Source organism: Athene noctua, chromosome 10 (genome assembly GCF_965140245.1).
Source record: "Athene noctua chromosome 10, bAthNoc1.hap1.1, whole genome shotgun sequence".
Lineage (NCBI taxonomy): Eukaryota > Metazoa > Chordata > Aves > Strigiformes > Strigidae > Athene > Athene noctua.
Window position 1 is genome coordinate 16,626,369 of NC_134046.1, and position 15,406 is coordinate 16,641,774.

At 36.5% G+C, this 15,406-nt stretch overlaps 1 protein-coding gene across 3 annotated transcripts in view; it reads left to right on the plus strand.

Annotated features, from left to right (window-relative positions):
- DCP1A (decapping mRNA 1A) overlaps positions 1-14,161 on the plus strand; it is a 38,556-nt gene extending 24,395 nt beyond the window's left edge. For all 3 annotated transcript variants that reach the window (XM_074914222.1, XM_074914223.1, XM_074914224.1), the window contains 4 exons: positions 2,926-3,690; positions 6,185-6,250; positions 8,245-8,463; positions 10,103-14,161. In XM_074914222.1, the coding sequence (XP_074770323.1) occupies positions 2,926-3,690; positions 6,185-6,250; positions 8,245-8,463; positions 10,103-10,183 (1,131 nt within the window). In that variant the 3' untranslated portion in view covers positions 10,184-14,161. The remainder of the gene's footprint in view (positions 1-2,925; positions 3,691-6,184; positions 6,251-8,244; positions 8,464-10,102) is intronic.
- The last annotated feature ends 1,245 nt before the right edge of the window (positions 14,162-15,406 follow it).

A 15,406-nucleotide genomic window follows, 5' to 3' on the forward strand; every position in this document is an offset into this window, starting at 1 on the left:
GGTATCATCGCTGGAGTGGCTGGCTTAGGTAGCAATAGTTCAGTATTCAGCTCCATTTTCTAGTAAGCATTTCTGCACAGGGAAGGGGTAGCTTCATACAAGACTTCTTAGAGATAAATTGAGGGAAAAAAAAAATATTCTGCAATAACTAAATTCCCGGTAACACCTCAGTAGCTTGGGCCTGCTTGCAGTGCCACCCAGTGGGCACGGCAAGGTCAGCAGTGGTTCTCCTCAGAAGATCCCCCACTGAGGAAAGCTGCAAGACCTGCTTCCCGTCCTTGCCGCAGTTTACTGTTGTGTTTCTGATGCAATAAACCACCGTGACTGAAAAGTGAAATGCCCTTTGAAAATGTGTGCAACCTTGCACTTAATACTTGCAAACTAAATACTTACTTTGTAGTAGTGGTAGTAATTTCCCATACAAGGCTGGGGTATAGGAAGCAGGAATCTCTTTTAGGGGATGGGGAAGTAACAGCTAATGAATTAAAATGAGAGGTGGAGCATTTGCCGGGATTACTTCCTATCACAGCCCCCTCCACCCCCTCAGCAGCATCTCTGCTTTTGGATCAGCACAGTGATAGACTGACCCCTGGCAGCCACCTCTGCTAGCTGCATGCCTGATCTTGAGACCTGGCAGCAGGGTTGCCTGAGGCTTTGTTTTAAAAGAAGGTATTTTCTTTTGGGTCACCCCATGTAGACTGTACGCAGACAGCTGAAGTGCCCCACCTGACAGCACGTGGAATTGCAGAACAGAAATCAAAGAGCTAATAAAGGAAAAATTGAAAAGATTACAACAAATTGCTCTGAAGTAATTAAAGGGAAACAGTCAATTTATAGAACAGGTGAAATGGCATATCTGTTGAGCTATTTAAAATAATAGCTTCAGAGATGTTGGAAAAAATTGGGTAACATAAGAGATAAATCTGTAAAGCTAGGTAACGGTTCAACTATATCATAAATGTGCTTGTTCTTAATCACATTTTTAATAATGTGGACAACTGGAAGACTACTGGAAAAACATTATTTCAACTGTAAAAATGTATTTTTCATCTAATTGAAACAGGTGACCAGTGAAATGAAGAACTAGTGTACATATAAGTACTGTGAGATTACTAAACCGCTCTAAAATGCCACACTTGTGTGGCATTGCATGCTAAAGGTATCATAGGTTTGGGAATAAAAATAAATGTCTTCTATGTGATACTCTGAAGTTCAAGTTTTTTATATTGGCAGTTGAAAATGAAAGTCAGTGGCAAAACTGAACCAGAACACTGAAAAAAAACTTTATGGTGCCAGTTCTAACTGCTAATTCATGTCTCAATATATCTGAAATAATTTCTGGAGAAACGCTTTGAGCAGCACTCTGTTCCAATCAAGTAAAGTGATCATGTTGCATTTTTGCGAACCCTGCTGATAAGGGTCTTTGTAACACCCTAAGTTGATGACATGATCAAAATATACCTTGACTAGAGATGAGACAGGCAAAAGGCTGGAAGTTAACTTTGTGTTTGAGACTATATCCACATAAGGAGCTAGTCAGACTTGGATCAGAGCATGGTAGAGATTTCCATTTATTATTTGAATATTTTAATGTATTACTGAAAGAAAACTAGCCAATTTATCATACTGAAGTGAAAAGCTGAGTTTGAAATGAGATGGAATAGAGATTCTTCTCTTAATGGAATCTTTACAGTTGAAGGACAGGTCTCCAGATCAGCAAGATCAGTGGAGAAAAGTAAAAACAACTTTCTAGGAAGAATTCCTAACATAATTAACAAGGTTTATAAACTATAGAATATCTCAGCTGCAAAATGAAAGTGTGCCTGACTTTAAGCTAGCTAAAAATTAGTAACAAGAATGGCAGTAGAGATCAGTAACCTGGGCAGAAGTCAATATGATTTCAAGCTCGAGGGTTTTTTTTTTGCATGCTATCTGTACTGCTGTGCCTTCAGTACTGTTACCTGTGCTAAGAAAATTGGAGCTAGCATAACAATGTCATGGTACAGTAGTTGTCATTGTAAAACAGCATCTTTGTTTAGATGTACCATCAGAATACACTGGAATTGTGCTGCAGGCCATTCAGTCTTCTGAACAGAATGTTTTATTTTAGTCCAGCTGTTTTACATAACTTCTGGTCCTGTGCAACCTTAAAAAAAAAAACCACAAAAAAAACAGGGGAACTTTGAGATTAAGGATGTTAATAGCTGTTTCTTTTCTCTTTAGTGAAACAAATTTTTAAATATTTTCAGCAAAATATTAAGATTATATCCTTAAAATCAGATAATTTTTTTTTCCCCAACAATGTCATTTGTGTAGGCTAGATGTATATTTTTGGGAGAGACTAAAGAACTGGTAGATGTAACTGTGTGTGTATATAAACACACCTTTCAATGAGATATGTCTACATATCTTTGGGTTTATACAGATTCTTGTACCTATTACAACATCTGTTGCATTGTTAAAGAAAAGGGTGAGAAAAACTGACTAGGCATGTATTACTAGATCAGTTTACCTTTAGGTTTCTCTGTTCCTTTCCCATCTTTTAGGACACTTAATTATTTCCAACTCTGTAAATTATATGTGGATTTGGTCAACATATGTTTTCCCCCTCCATCCCCTGAAGTGCCTCATGTATTTAGGGCTGATCTTAATGGACAGAATCCATTACCTTCCCCCTTCTTTGCTACTAGTGCACAGTCTGTCCATAGAAGGCTGGAGAGGTAAAGCTTATGTAGACAGGGTGTTCCTTGTAAATGAAATTGATTTGATAAATCCTATAAATGGGACACTCCTGATATCAAAACTGTATTTTTAATTCATTTGACCTAGTTGTGTTTCATAGTTATATTGAACTTGTAATACGGTGTGAGATGCACAGCGGGTATATTTTTCTAAACCGAAAACCTACTTTTTCGTTCCTTCTAGCCATTTCAGTCAAGGCAGAAGCATCTGACATTGGAGGAACTGTTTGGAACCTCTGTACCAAAGGAACAGCCTGCAGCTCCATATCCCAATCCAGAGAGAATGGAGAAGTTGCAGACTGACACCTCTGCCAGAGAGCAGCACAGTTTGCTCTTGCCTTTTTCCTTTGACCAATCAACAGTAATACAACAATCACCAGGGAAATCTGAAAGTCCAAGTGTTAAAACCAGTGCCAATCCTTTGAATCAGCAGGAATGTTTAACACCTATGCTAATACCTCCAGCATCAGTTTCCCAGCCTGATATAAAAAATGTTTCAAGCTATTCAGTTCGTTTAAGCCCTATTCTTAATTCAGCCTCGACAATGGAAGCTGCCCCTGCTCAGAAGCTTCCTGGCCTAAAACAAAACAACAGTATAATGCAAGTTATGCAGCAAGCTGCCAAGCAGATATCCCCACTAGTGAATCAGCCGCCATCTGAAGTGAACCACGTTCCACAAAACCTAATAGCTGGCCAAAGCCAGCTTATAGCACCCTTGACATCAACAAACACAGGAACTGTCTCAAATACATCCCATACAAGTGTTGATCTTCTCCAGAAACTCAGGTTGACCCCACAGCATGACCAAATGCAACAGCAGTCTCTCACTAAGACTTCCTTAACACCAAACGTCTCTGCCTCGGTTGGCCAACTTGCAACACCAGAAAGCTTCAAAGAATCTCACAGTAAACCATCAACTTTGAACAGCAAGATAATCTCTCCTCTTCAGGTATCTGTGAAGTTTTAGACTGTTTTTAGACTACATGTATTTTCCCTTGGAAAATGTGCTGTTGTTCATTATTTTTAAAAGGCTAATGTATAACTTCCACTCTGTGATATCGATTGAATTGCAAACTTAGAAATCCAATTCCATTAGTTTTGTATCATTAGCATCTGCTATCAGTGACAGACCTGTCTGTAGAGGAGGAGGTTTTTCAAGCTGGTGCTGTTAGGGGATGAATAAGTCCTAAAGAATTCATCTGTACTTGTGTCAGAAAAATACTGCTAAGAACTGATGATCTGAGAGGGGGTAGAAGGTTACAGACTTATCAGTATTATGAGAGTTGATGCTGTGGCAGTCTAGCCTGTACCTTCTTTGAAAGTACAAAGTTAACAATTTCGTGTTTCTGGTTATTTTGCTTTGGATGTTTTGTACTCCTTCAGTTTTGACCCCCTTCTGCTGTGGATACCTGTAGGCTACATTGAGATATTGTTAGTTATTTAGTAAAATGGATCATAAACTGATTTATTTTGTCTAATTGATCACCTTGGTTTGTTTTATCCTAGTATCAGTTACAAAGGACCTCTTAAACTTCCTATTGCTTGGAGGAGAATCTATTGTCTGTGCCTTAATAGGCCAAAGCAGTAAATATGTTTTGAGAGACAAGGTGAAAATGTCACTGCTAGTCTGTAAGGTTAATGTGTGTGGCTTTGTGTTATAAATTATTTCCTATCATTTAGCATTGCTCTGCTGTTTAATTGGCTACATCAGTAGTAAAGACATTGAGTTTGGGTTATTGGATTTCTTTTTTCTCCAAAGGGAGTAACTTTGTAGTGCCTACCTCTGAGGTTTTCCAAAGACTTCTCTTTGTTTTGTTGTATTATTATTTTAATTTATTTACACTCATGTAGATTAAGCTGGTGTTTGATTGTGTCTTCTTGCATCTTGGCTACAGTGATGATGCAAGAATAAAAAACACCAAACAAAACTACTTACAGCTACATCTGTATGAATTTCCTAATGCTTATTAGTATCCAGTCTTGCCACTGGTTTTAACAAGATCTTTGTTAGCCCTGTCTGGGCCAGCTGCTACTCTTTGCTATGAATATGGTGATGACCTGCTCATAACAGATACAATCAAAAGCTCAGCTCTTCAGCCTGTAACTTGTCCTGAGGATTACTTTAGAATACCCTGTATTTTTCAGGTGTTGCTTGAAAAGTTATCCCTGTCTTAATGTTTAAGAAAAGGGTATGTTTTCATTGTGCTGACTAATTACCTTATTTCTAATCTACTGCTGTTGTTGAAAATTTCTCAAGAAGGCTGTGACTGCTACATGCTAGGGATTATCTCACTAATGATCACCTTTTTGAGGTGCTTGGACCGATTAATTTTGCAGAGGGAGGAGGAGGTCCAAGTACAACATTGAGCAGCTGTGTTGATCTGGTATTAAAGAGCTGCACATTCTGAGCAGTATTTTTTCTTTTCTGTACTACTAAACTGTGGTACAAGTTTAACTGAAGATTGTGGCATCTTTGAGCATTCAGAAAATCTGGCTGGATTTGTCCATAACTGCCCTTGACTGCATTTATTGAATGTCTGCTTCATAGCCTTGGGAATTAGCTCTTCATATGCTAGTCTTATACCTTGTTTGTCTCCTTCCACCATGTTCATTGTATGTACATATTTTCATTAGACAAAATTCTCAGGAGTCCAAATACACTCTCAAACTAGCAAAAGACTTAACTCTTGTGTAATTAGACTTAAAGAATTTGATCTTCTGCTTGTTACCACTTCATAAAGCTAATTTTACTTTTGTCATTAAGGACTATCAATTCCCCAAGTGTTTTCATTGCAGTTCAAGTAAACTAAGTAGCATCTTTTGCTGAGGGTATTTTCCAGTGCTGTGTTGCAAAGAGGTATTTCAAATGGCTATAGCAAGGCCTTTGAAGAATGCCACGGCAATTTACTAAAGTACTTATCTGCATGCCTTTTATTGTCTTTTCTAATATTTTATAATGCTTGAATTTAATTATATTATAGTCTTGAAATCTGACTAAAGAAGAATCTGGATGCTGTTTGTAAAGGTATAAAATACTTCAGAAATTCTAGCAGAAAACAGCATTTAATTTTTGTGAAGGTGATTGGATAAGACTCCAAGAAAAAATACTGAATTTAACCTTCCTGGCAATTTACCAAACTGATTACAAGGTACTGAACTCTTCCCTTCATAGTGTTTTTAATGTTTAGAATTTTTTTAACTGTATTGGTCTTTCTTCAGAAGTTACGGCTTTACAGGTTTGCTGTAATATTGAAAGCACAAAACAAATTCAAATCTTTCCTTTTTTCCAACCCAACTGATTACATCAGTTTTACAAAATGGATCGAATTACATCTAAAATCTATTGAAACTTGTGGTTTTGTGCTTTCATAAAACCAGAGAACCACTACTGGAAATTGAGCTGTGGATGCTAATTTGTGAATTATGCTTTCTTTTTAACTTAGACTGTACAACAAAACAAGGAATCAGAAGTATTTCCACAGCCAAAGACTTTGTCTATAACAAGTCAAGTAAGTGAATAAGTACCTCTACTAATTGTTGGTTTTCTTAAAAAAAAAAAAAAAGGGGGGGGGGAGGGTAAAACTGAGGTAGGCAGTTGCTATCTCAAGTCGTCATTGCCCACTGACCGTATTTAAAGTGCCGTTCCGAAGCAGAAACAAGCTGTACTGAAGCAAGGGGGAGTTTCTGTAGATTGCTATGTATGTGTACACTTTTTTGTTGTACTGTGCCTCTTATTGTTGGTCCTAATGAAGAAATGAGAATATATATTTGGATCTGCAATCTTACATTGAGTTTGCACCATTTGAACTGGTTTTTTTTAATCTTGTAAGCAAGTGGTACTATTGCTATAGTATTAGTCTTAGCCCAATCTTAAGCACCCCAGAGGCATAAAATGCACTCCTTGCCTGTCTCTTTCAGTTTTCCTGAGATAACTTGTATTTTATGAAAAAAACTGAAAATAGAGGAAGAAAATAATAACAAGCATTTGTTTCTGTAAAACTTTCTAATAGCAAGTTTTAACAATCTAAATACAGATTTAACATTGTTAGAACTACCTTTGAATAACAGTTCAGAACAATGCCAATATAAAATTTCAGGTTGCAGTTAAAAAAAAATAACTGGTAATAGTGAAGTCTTCAAGAATTGGTTTTAATTGCCTTTTAGTTATGTATTCAGGATATCATCTCTAATTTAATTATACTTTTCCTTCATCCACCCCCTCCTTTTTTCAAATCTGTTAAATTGCCTCATTCCTGTCCAACTTGCACTACATAAAAGCAGTTTTAGTAGCATGACCAAATCTGATTGTGAAGGCAGTAAAAATGGTCCTGCTTAAAGTAAAATGCCGGTTTAGCTACTGGCCTGCTATAAGACAAGCTATACAGTTTGTTCATGACACAGTAAATAATGACCTAAACAAAAGCGTTTTACATGGATTTTGGAATTTTAAGAGAAGTGTGACTGTTGTGTGGTAAACTGCATTTGTTGGCTTAAACACATTATCTTCAGCTGAAATCCCATGCTGTAAGTCTTCGCAGTTTTGACTATAACAAAATCGATTCGCTAGTTCTACCATTGTTGATGATGTTGTATATGCATTAATTTTAGATGGCTTTGCAGTTTTTTTCTTCTGAAGATTTTTGATTATCCAAACGGAACTCTTTCTGCTAACGTATCAAACATCTTTGCATAGCACATTTAGTCTTACTTGCTTTTGATTATTTGCTTTTTACCATGTTGATCATTCTGGAAGCTGAGCAAGATGTAGATTATCATACTGAATAACAATTGCAGTTACCAGGAGATGTCAGGGTTGCTCAAAGCTAATGTTTATTCACGTCCACTTTATGCAAATATAGTATTTCTATACATTCGCAATTCATTTGAAAGGAAAAGTGGTAAAGGCAGTGTGTGGATTTCTGTAATGACATGGACACAGACCTGTGGAAGAATGCGGTGGGAAATGGTCCTCAGAATATTCCCATCTCCCCTTCCAAGGGAAAATGTACTTAGAATATTTCAGTGTACCCCAGTGCTTTAATTATAGTTCATCAGTCATTTTAAATGTCTTTGAGATACTTCAAATTATAAGTGCATTTGTTGGACACCACAGAAGGGGGTGGGGTGGGGGGGGGTGGGAATCAGGACTTGGCCCTTCTGTAAATTCAATAATCTGCAAAACAACTACAGGCTCCTTTTGATTACTTAAGTGTAAAGCTCATCTTTTATTCTACTTTATTCATGTATCAAAAATTCTGGAAGGTAGCAACCACATGAGGAAGGAGCCTGCGTATGAGAATATTGAAGACTATTACCTTCTTCAGCTTTTAAAACAAGAATTACTATTGATATTATTAGTCTTCATTAAGAGCAGCTGTTCTGTAATATCTGACTGAATAATAGTGGCAACAATTATTTTTTTTTTATGCTCATCTCTCCAGACTTTATAACAGCATTCATTCTTACTGGACATGGTGCTTATTAATTTTCTGGTCTTTTACAGGTTGCTCCTCCGCAGTTTGTTACAGCCACAACTACAGTAACACCTTCAATCCTCTTGTCTCCTAGTGTTTTTCAGCAATCAGCTACAAAAGCTACTGAAGTGGAGAATAAAGCAAATTCTTCTTCACCTTTAACACTTGGAACAACAGAAATTCAGACTATACCTCCTACTGTTCTCAGTAGGTCTCAGCTTCAAGAAGCACTGATACATCTAATAAAGGTCCTGTCTTTACAGAGTTCAATTCCTGAGGGATGGGGTTCCAAGTACAGTAGCCAGTACTGAGAAATTCTGTACCCCTGTAACTCTTTTTTTCTCTGAGACAGTACAAAAGTTGTTCCTTTCTGGTGGAAGGAGTAGGTTACTTCACACTGCACACATAGTATGGCACAGTTTACTCCTTCTGGTTGCAAGATGGAGGACTCAGGACAGAGCTGTACGTCAGATGTGTCCTGTCACATCCATATGACTTTGTGGACAAGTGAGGAAAAACTTGCACTAGTAGAAACCCTGGTGTGGGGTTGGGGGGATCGGTTTTGTTGTCTCTGTAAGTGTGCCTGCTTTCACAAGGAAAGCTTTCCTGTTTACAGTTCCCTAGAGCTGTTCCTGATCTTTAAACAAAGTATGTGACTTTGAAATGGAAATTGCAAAGTTCTGGTTCTGCTGTTTCTAGGGACTAAAAAGTTGAGTTAAATCTGTGACATTGGGAGTGGCCATACATTGAGATAATTTTGACCTCTACTGTTGTGACAAAGTTGTCATGAATGACAAACTGTTCTTTGTTAATCAGGAGTCTTTTGCCCCCTCCATGCTGATGTTAGAAGAGCTTACACCCAAAATGCAAGTCTAAAATTTTAAAAACAGTATCTTCTCAGTAATAAAGTTGTTAGGACCAAAAAGGGCCATTCCCAGATCCCATCATTAGCTAGGTTGCCTGATTTATCTGTGTTGTTCCTTTTTTGCATAACCTTTTTGTGTATTGGTGTGTATGTTTGGGGTTTGTTTTTTTTCTCTTTAAAGATTTAAACTATCCTACTTGTAAGTCTTGCAACTGAGCTCAACTGCCAGAAGTCTTATTTTCATTAGAGACATAGGGCACTGATTGTCACCCAGTAGTCTGAAGAACGTCTTTGTGGTGACTTTAGAGAGCTGAATGGAATATTTGTCTCCAGTTTTCTCTTTCTATAGAGAGAGAGCTGAATGAAGGCCATGGTACGCATACCCCGCAGCATGGGAGTGCTTGTGCAGCACTCCAAGCAGGATACCAAATTTGCTGTGCAGATCTTGTAAAGAGAGTATTACATCTTCAAGCTAGCTCAAGAGATACCAGATTTGTAAACTTGGCATTTGAAGGAATTAGACTCAAGAAATATTTCTAAATACTGTCCATTGATTAAACTGATTCACTTCTCAGTCATGCTTTGACATGAGAATTCTTGTATAACACACTGCAATCCCTTTCAGGCTGGTCTAACAAACAAAAATGACATTACTTCTGACACTCATGCAGACTTGATTTGGGAGCCTGTACACAGGATGGAATTATCTGTGTCTAAGACTAAGATTTGGACTCTGGAGTGAAGTGAAATTATGCAGCCAGGGCTGACCTAGTGACCCCTGTTTTGGTTGTTTGAGCATCCAGTGTGCTTAGTGATCTCTAGCTCTTACCAGCTTCATGGTTCAAAGTCTGCATGTTGTCTGAAAGCATTGCCTTTTGTACAAGTGCGCAGCTAGTTCCCTTAACTCTCAGATAGCTAGCACTATAAGGAATCCTTATGCACGACTTCAATGGCATTAAATTAAAGGGGGTTTGCATCTTTTTGCTAATGTTTCTAATATGTTGTTTGTTTTTTTCATGCAGAACGATTCACGTTTTCTCAGCACTATTCATGAAGTCTACTTGCAAGTCCTAACCAAGAATACAGACAACATTAAACTATAATTGAAGCTAAATCTACTTAAAATATATCAGTTTTAAAAACAATTATGCCTCATCTATAAAACTAATATTTTTGTAAAAGAATATTTAGTTTTCAATGTCTTGAATTTGAACCTGTGAGGAAAGACTATTCCTTAAATACTTATGAAAGTAATGTTCTCAGAAGTGATCTAGGTTTTCACTGTGATCATCACCAGCAAACCTTTGTTTTTATTGGGGAGGGGACTTAAGTTGCATTTGAGCTCTCATTAGCATTAAGTGAATGTGCAAGTGTTTGCTCTGGCTGTCATTCCTAGCTGTATTCACTGTTCAAGGGTTACAGGCTCAATACTATTTAAACCAGCAATTACATAGTACAGTACACTACACCACAACAGAACAAAATTCAGTTGTGGGAACCTAATTCCAGTTTGAAGGACTGATGAAAAGGAGAGCAAAATACCTTGTGATTAAATCGGTGGGTGTGGGCAAAGAATGGATCTGGAAGCCAGGCAGGCCTTTGGAGCTGGATCTTTAACAAAGGGTTTAAAAATGTGATTTACTCAATACATTGACAGCATCTAGCTAATGCACACAAATTTATCTTTTAAATATTCCATTAATCTTACTTGCTTCTACATCACTGACATTAAACAGGTATCCGAGTGAGTAAGGCCATTTTCTCTAAAATGGCAAGATTTGAAATATGCAAAATCCTCAGTGATTGTAATGGGCTTTTTAAGCCACAGAGTAGTTCTGTTGCATGTTGAATTTTTCTTGTTTTAAATTTATAGTTAGGAGACCGCCACTGGAAGGCCCTCTTCCTGTCCAGCAGTGTTAAATATAATTTAAATACTTTGTTTCCCTTTTAGCTTAAGGATGGACCATGTCATTCCTCAGCTGTGTTGGAACTGCAGTGTTGAAAACTATGCAGATGGGCCACAAATGCATGCCTTTCTTCTGTTGGCCTCTCCCTATGTTGGTAGTGCACACTTCATTGTCTGAAGCTTATCTAAGCAAAATGCTATCACTTCTTATATGTGATTGAGTAATTCACTAATGTAAGAATTTAACTGGATACTTTCCCATTTGAAATCAGAAAATTTCTAATTCTAGTTTCTTATGCTGCTGTGTTGGTTTACCCATGGCTTGTATTTATTTCTTAAAGGCATGCAAAGGTAATTAATAAGACTTCAGGTCCCAACTTTCTTCAGCAATAGTAGTTTTAAAGGATGCTTTTCCAGTAGAAAAGTTTTGGTTTATTGAGTAAAAAGATAATCTGTAGTGAGTTATGATGCACTGCTTCTTTCTTTTCCCTCAAGCACTATTGAAATATGAAGAAAAACATTGTTTGACTCCTTACAACATATATGTATGTATATATATCCTAAGGATTAGTTAATGTTGCAGTCAAGGTGCATGGTCATTTCATTGGAAACTAGTAATTGAGCTTTAATTGTGACTTGTTCACAAATTGGTATGTTTTAGATACAACAAATATTTACATTTTTACGTATTTTAGTTTTTTCAATAGCTTTTTAGTGGAAAATATATTTTGTTTAGCACTACCTGCCTTCTGAAAAGCTCTTCTCAGTCTTTGAGTTCAGTGTCTCCAGTTAAAATATATAGTGTTTTGTTAGAAAAATGTGCAAGATTCAGGGAAGGATGCTAGTGTCATGCACATTCATCAAGAAATATATTGGCTTTAATGGTAGCATTTGAATTCAGCAATATAAACTCAGCCTTGTTAAGGAAGATAGGAGCTTCCTACATAAATTCTGGAGTTATAATACTGTGTATGTGCATAAACAATGAGACTCAAATTAGATCTAAGATCTTAACTAATATGTTCTGTGGCTTTTTTAGAAAAAGTTTAACTAAAAGGGACAAACCAATGAGCAGTTCTTCTGAACAAAAATGGGTAATCTAAACCAAACAGTTGCTCTTCATCTGGATTTAGCAAAGATGAAGTCTGTAACTTCTTACTTCTTATTAACAGCTTCTGTTTTCTTCAAAGAAAGATTTGATAAAAGTTTCTAAGATAAAAATACTGGAAGCTGATACTGCATATTTGTACTGTTTGCTAAATACAGTCATATCCAAAGATCTATAGAAATGCTAGGAAGGAGTTGTATTCTGAGTTTTTCAGTCATATACAGTTGACAAAAGTAATACTGTTCAGAGTAGCAGTGCTGTTATAAGCGTTTAACTCTACTCTGCATATCCTTAACCTTGTTTCCAGCTGTCCAGGAACCCCCACAAGTAGTTGGCAGATCCTTACTTTACTCTGGCTTTGTAGTGTGTTAGTAACAATACATTATTGGTTTACTTCGGTCCCCCACCTTTCAAAATGAATTGGAAGAGAAACAGTTGAAATCATAGTTACTAGGCAGGCATTTTTACAACAAGTAAACCTGTTCATCTTTGAACACCTGCTCATGTTTGTTCTGACCTCTCTATGTGTAGCAAACAGACACTGTAACCAACCTAGGTGTTATCCAGTACACCACAGAGATTTATGACAAGTGCCGGAGTAGTGGGTTTAACAGATGAAACTCTAATGAAGGATTGTATTGTGAAACAGCAGCTCAACTACAGTGTAAAATTTGAACTTTTTTTTAAATGTGGACTGTTATTTAACAACTTCTGTTTCCCTGATTATTTTAGCTTTTTGTATAAATCTAAAATTACCAGTTTATCAAAGTGCTTGATTCGTGTTATCCGCATGTAAGGATAACTAGTGTGTAGCAAGTTACTGTGGGTCATCACAGGAAATTATTGTGACCATTTTCAAGTGATTGATTTTTATTTTTTTTAAACTACTGGGATTTTACCTATTCCTATTAGTTCTGAGAATTAAAAGATTATTAGTTTAGACTATACTCTCCAAATTAATTGTATTATCTAAGTGTGTGTTTTGTGGCTAGCCTTAAGTCACTTTAAAAAAGAAAAAACAAAAAATAACAAAAAAAACCAACCAAACAAACAAAACCCCAAACTCAAACCTAATCCAGACAGTTTTAAAACCTACAGCTGCTGAATTGTTCAGGAAAATAAAATTTTTCAGTTCTGTAGTTAGACTTCATCTACTGTCATTTAATAATGCAAAGTTTATATGAAAGGTGCCTAACAGCTATTAACTTAGAAGCAGTATATCTTTCCAAATTAAACAAGATTTGCAGAATGACTGAATAAAGTTTAAAAACAAAACAAGTGATTCATCTTGATTTCATATAAAATGTTTAATTCTGTGTATAAATACCAATATAATATTTAAACTCTTGCTGCTGGATGTATCTAATTTTTGCTTGCATTTCTAATTGCTTCATTTTGGTATATTTCTGAAACCCATTATGCCATATGTAGTCACTGATATAATTTCTGAAATATTTTTGAAAGCAAACTTTAATTTGGGACTTCTTGTTTTTAAAAGTATTCTAAACAAATCAGCTACCTTTTTGCCAGGTATTTGGGTTGCTTTGTACAGCATATCTTAACAGGAGGAATGTGTGCAATATATATCACCTCAATTTTGTCTGGCAATGTTACGAAAATGTTAAGATGCAATATCTTCCTTTCACTTCAAGTTGGAAAAATTACAGTATCTCTGATTTGGTGGTGTATTTATTTTTATCTATTCAGTGTAAGGGCATATGGTTAGTTAGGGGTTTTTTATGTACATTATGTGCTTTTAGTAATTTCTGAGTATTGTCACTTTTGTGGATGCACCAGTTGTACCCATTTGCATGTTCTTTCAATATGAAGACCATGGGGAAGGGGGGCTTCAGAAAAGACTTCTGGAAACCAGAATGAGAGAGTTCTAAGTCAATAAATGTAGATACTGCATCATTAACGTTTTTGGTATGGTATGGATTTTATAGCACCTATGTATGTTTGCAGTTATTAAGTTATTGCATAAATGTTTAAGAATGAGCATTTTTTCATCCAAAATTTTGTATGTTTGCAAATATATTTTTGTAATAAAACTTCAAAACAAATGTTCAGCACCTCCTAAAATCTTCCAATGTTTCCTTTTATTTCTAGAGCTCTAGTAGCCAGTTAAAAGGGTAAGTGCAGGCTTTATTTAGGGTTAATATTCTCCAGAGAAGAAACTCAAACTCCTTATTTCATACTGAGAACAAAAGCAAATTGCATTTGTTCACTAAAGAAAATGCAGCATGCTTGCTTGAAGGACAGTAGAGAATAACATCTGTCACTTGCTACAGCCTCTGGCTATCCTCTATTGCTGTAAGCAGGCTTGCGTTTTGAATTTGATAAACAGACCTATTTTCTTTCACAGTAACAAATGCAGCTGCAAGTTCGTCTTATAAGTACAGCTGTAACTGATTTTAGTGCCTATCCTTATCACTCTTATTTTTATGATATCCCCTTTCATCCATCTAGACATGGCATGATACTCAAGCCAGAGTTACTCTTTGGCCACAGACGTTGGAAACTGCAGTTGGCGTCTTACTATATCTGATTGGCATGAGGTTTTGTTTAATTTCAAGATCTATTCCAACAGAACTTCTGCTATGGTTTTCCTTCTCATCATCTTGCCTATTTTACTTTGTGAAATTTGGATCAATCATGATACCATAGTCCCTTAATCTTGGCTAGATTCTTACTCCCATTCTAACTACCCGTAAGAGTTAAAGATTACAAGGCATACCAATGGCAGGAGAGGCCACTGAAGAATGGTGTTTGCTGCTCTAGTTGTTAACACTGAACTGGCTCCTGTACTATATAAAAAAGCAGATTCTAATAGAAGACTACTGTGCAAAACAGATACAGAAGTCATGGATTTACTGTAAGATAACTGACAACAGGTGGAAGCAGCTAAGACCTAGAATCTAACTTTAAATTCTGTTAGATATGTTGCCTGTTTGGTCAATACTGAGGAAGTTTTTTTTTCATTGTTGATGCTGTTAACCGTTTTGTCTTCTCTGGTTCCATGTATTTCTAGTTACTGTTATTCCTATGAAGTGCGCTCTTTTGATTTGGAAATAAGATAATACTTCTGACTTACGTGTAGCTGCAGCTAAACCAGGCACTGTACAAAAAATTTATGCAGACCAAAATCTTTTTGGCCTTTTCTCTCACTAGTGTGTGTTCTACAGCTGTGTTTTCTGAGAGTGCATGAGAACATAAAGTCAATCCCTACTACAGTGGTGATGCAGCACTAGATAGAATTGAGTAGTAAGCATTAGGCTTCCTAAAACCCATCTACTAAAGTTCAAATTTTAT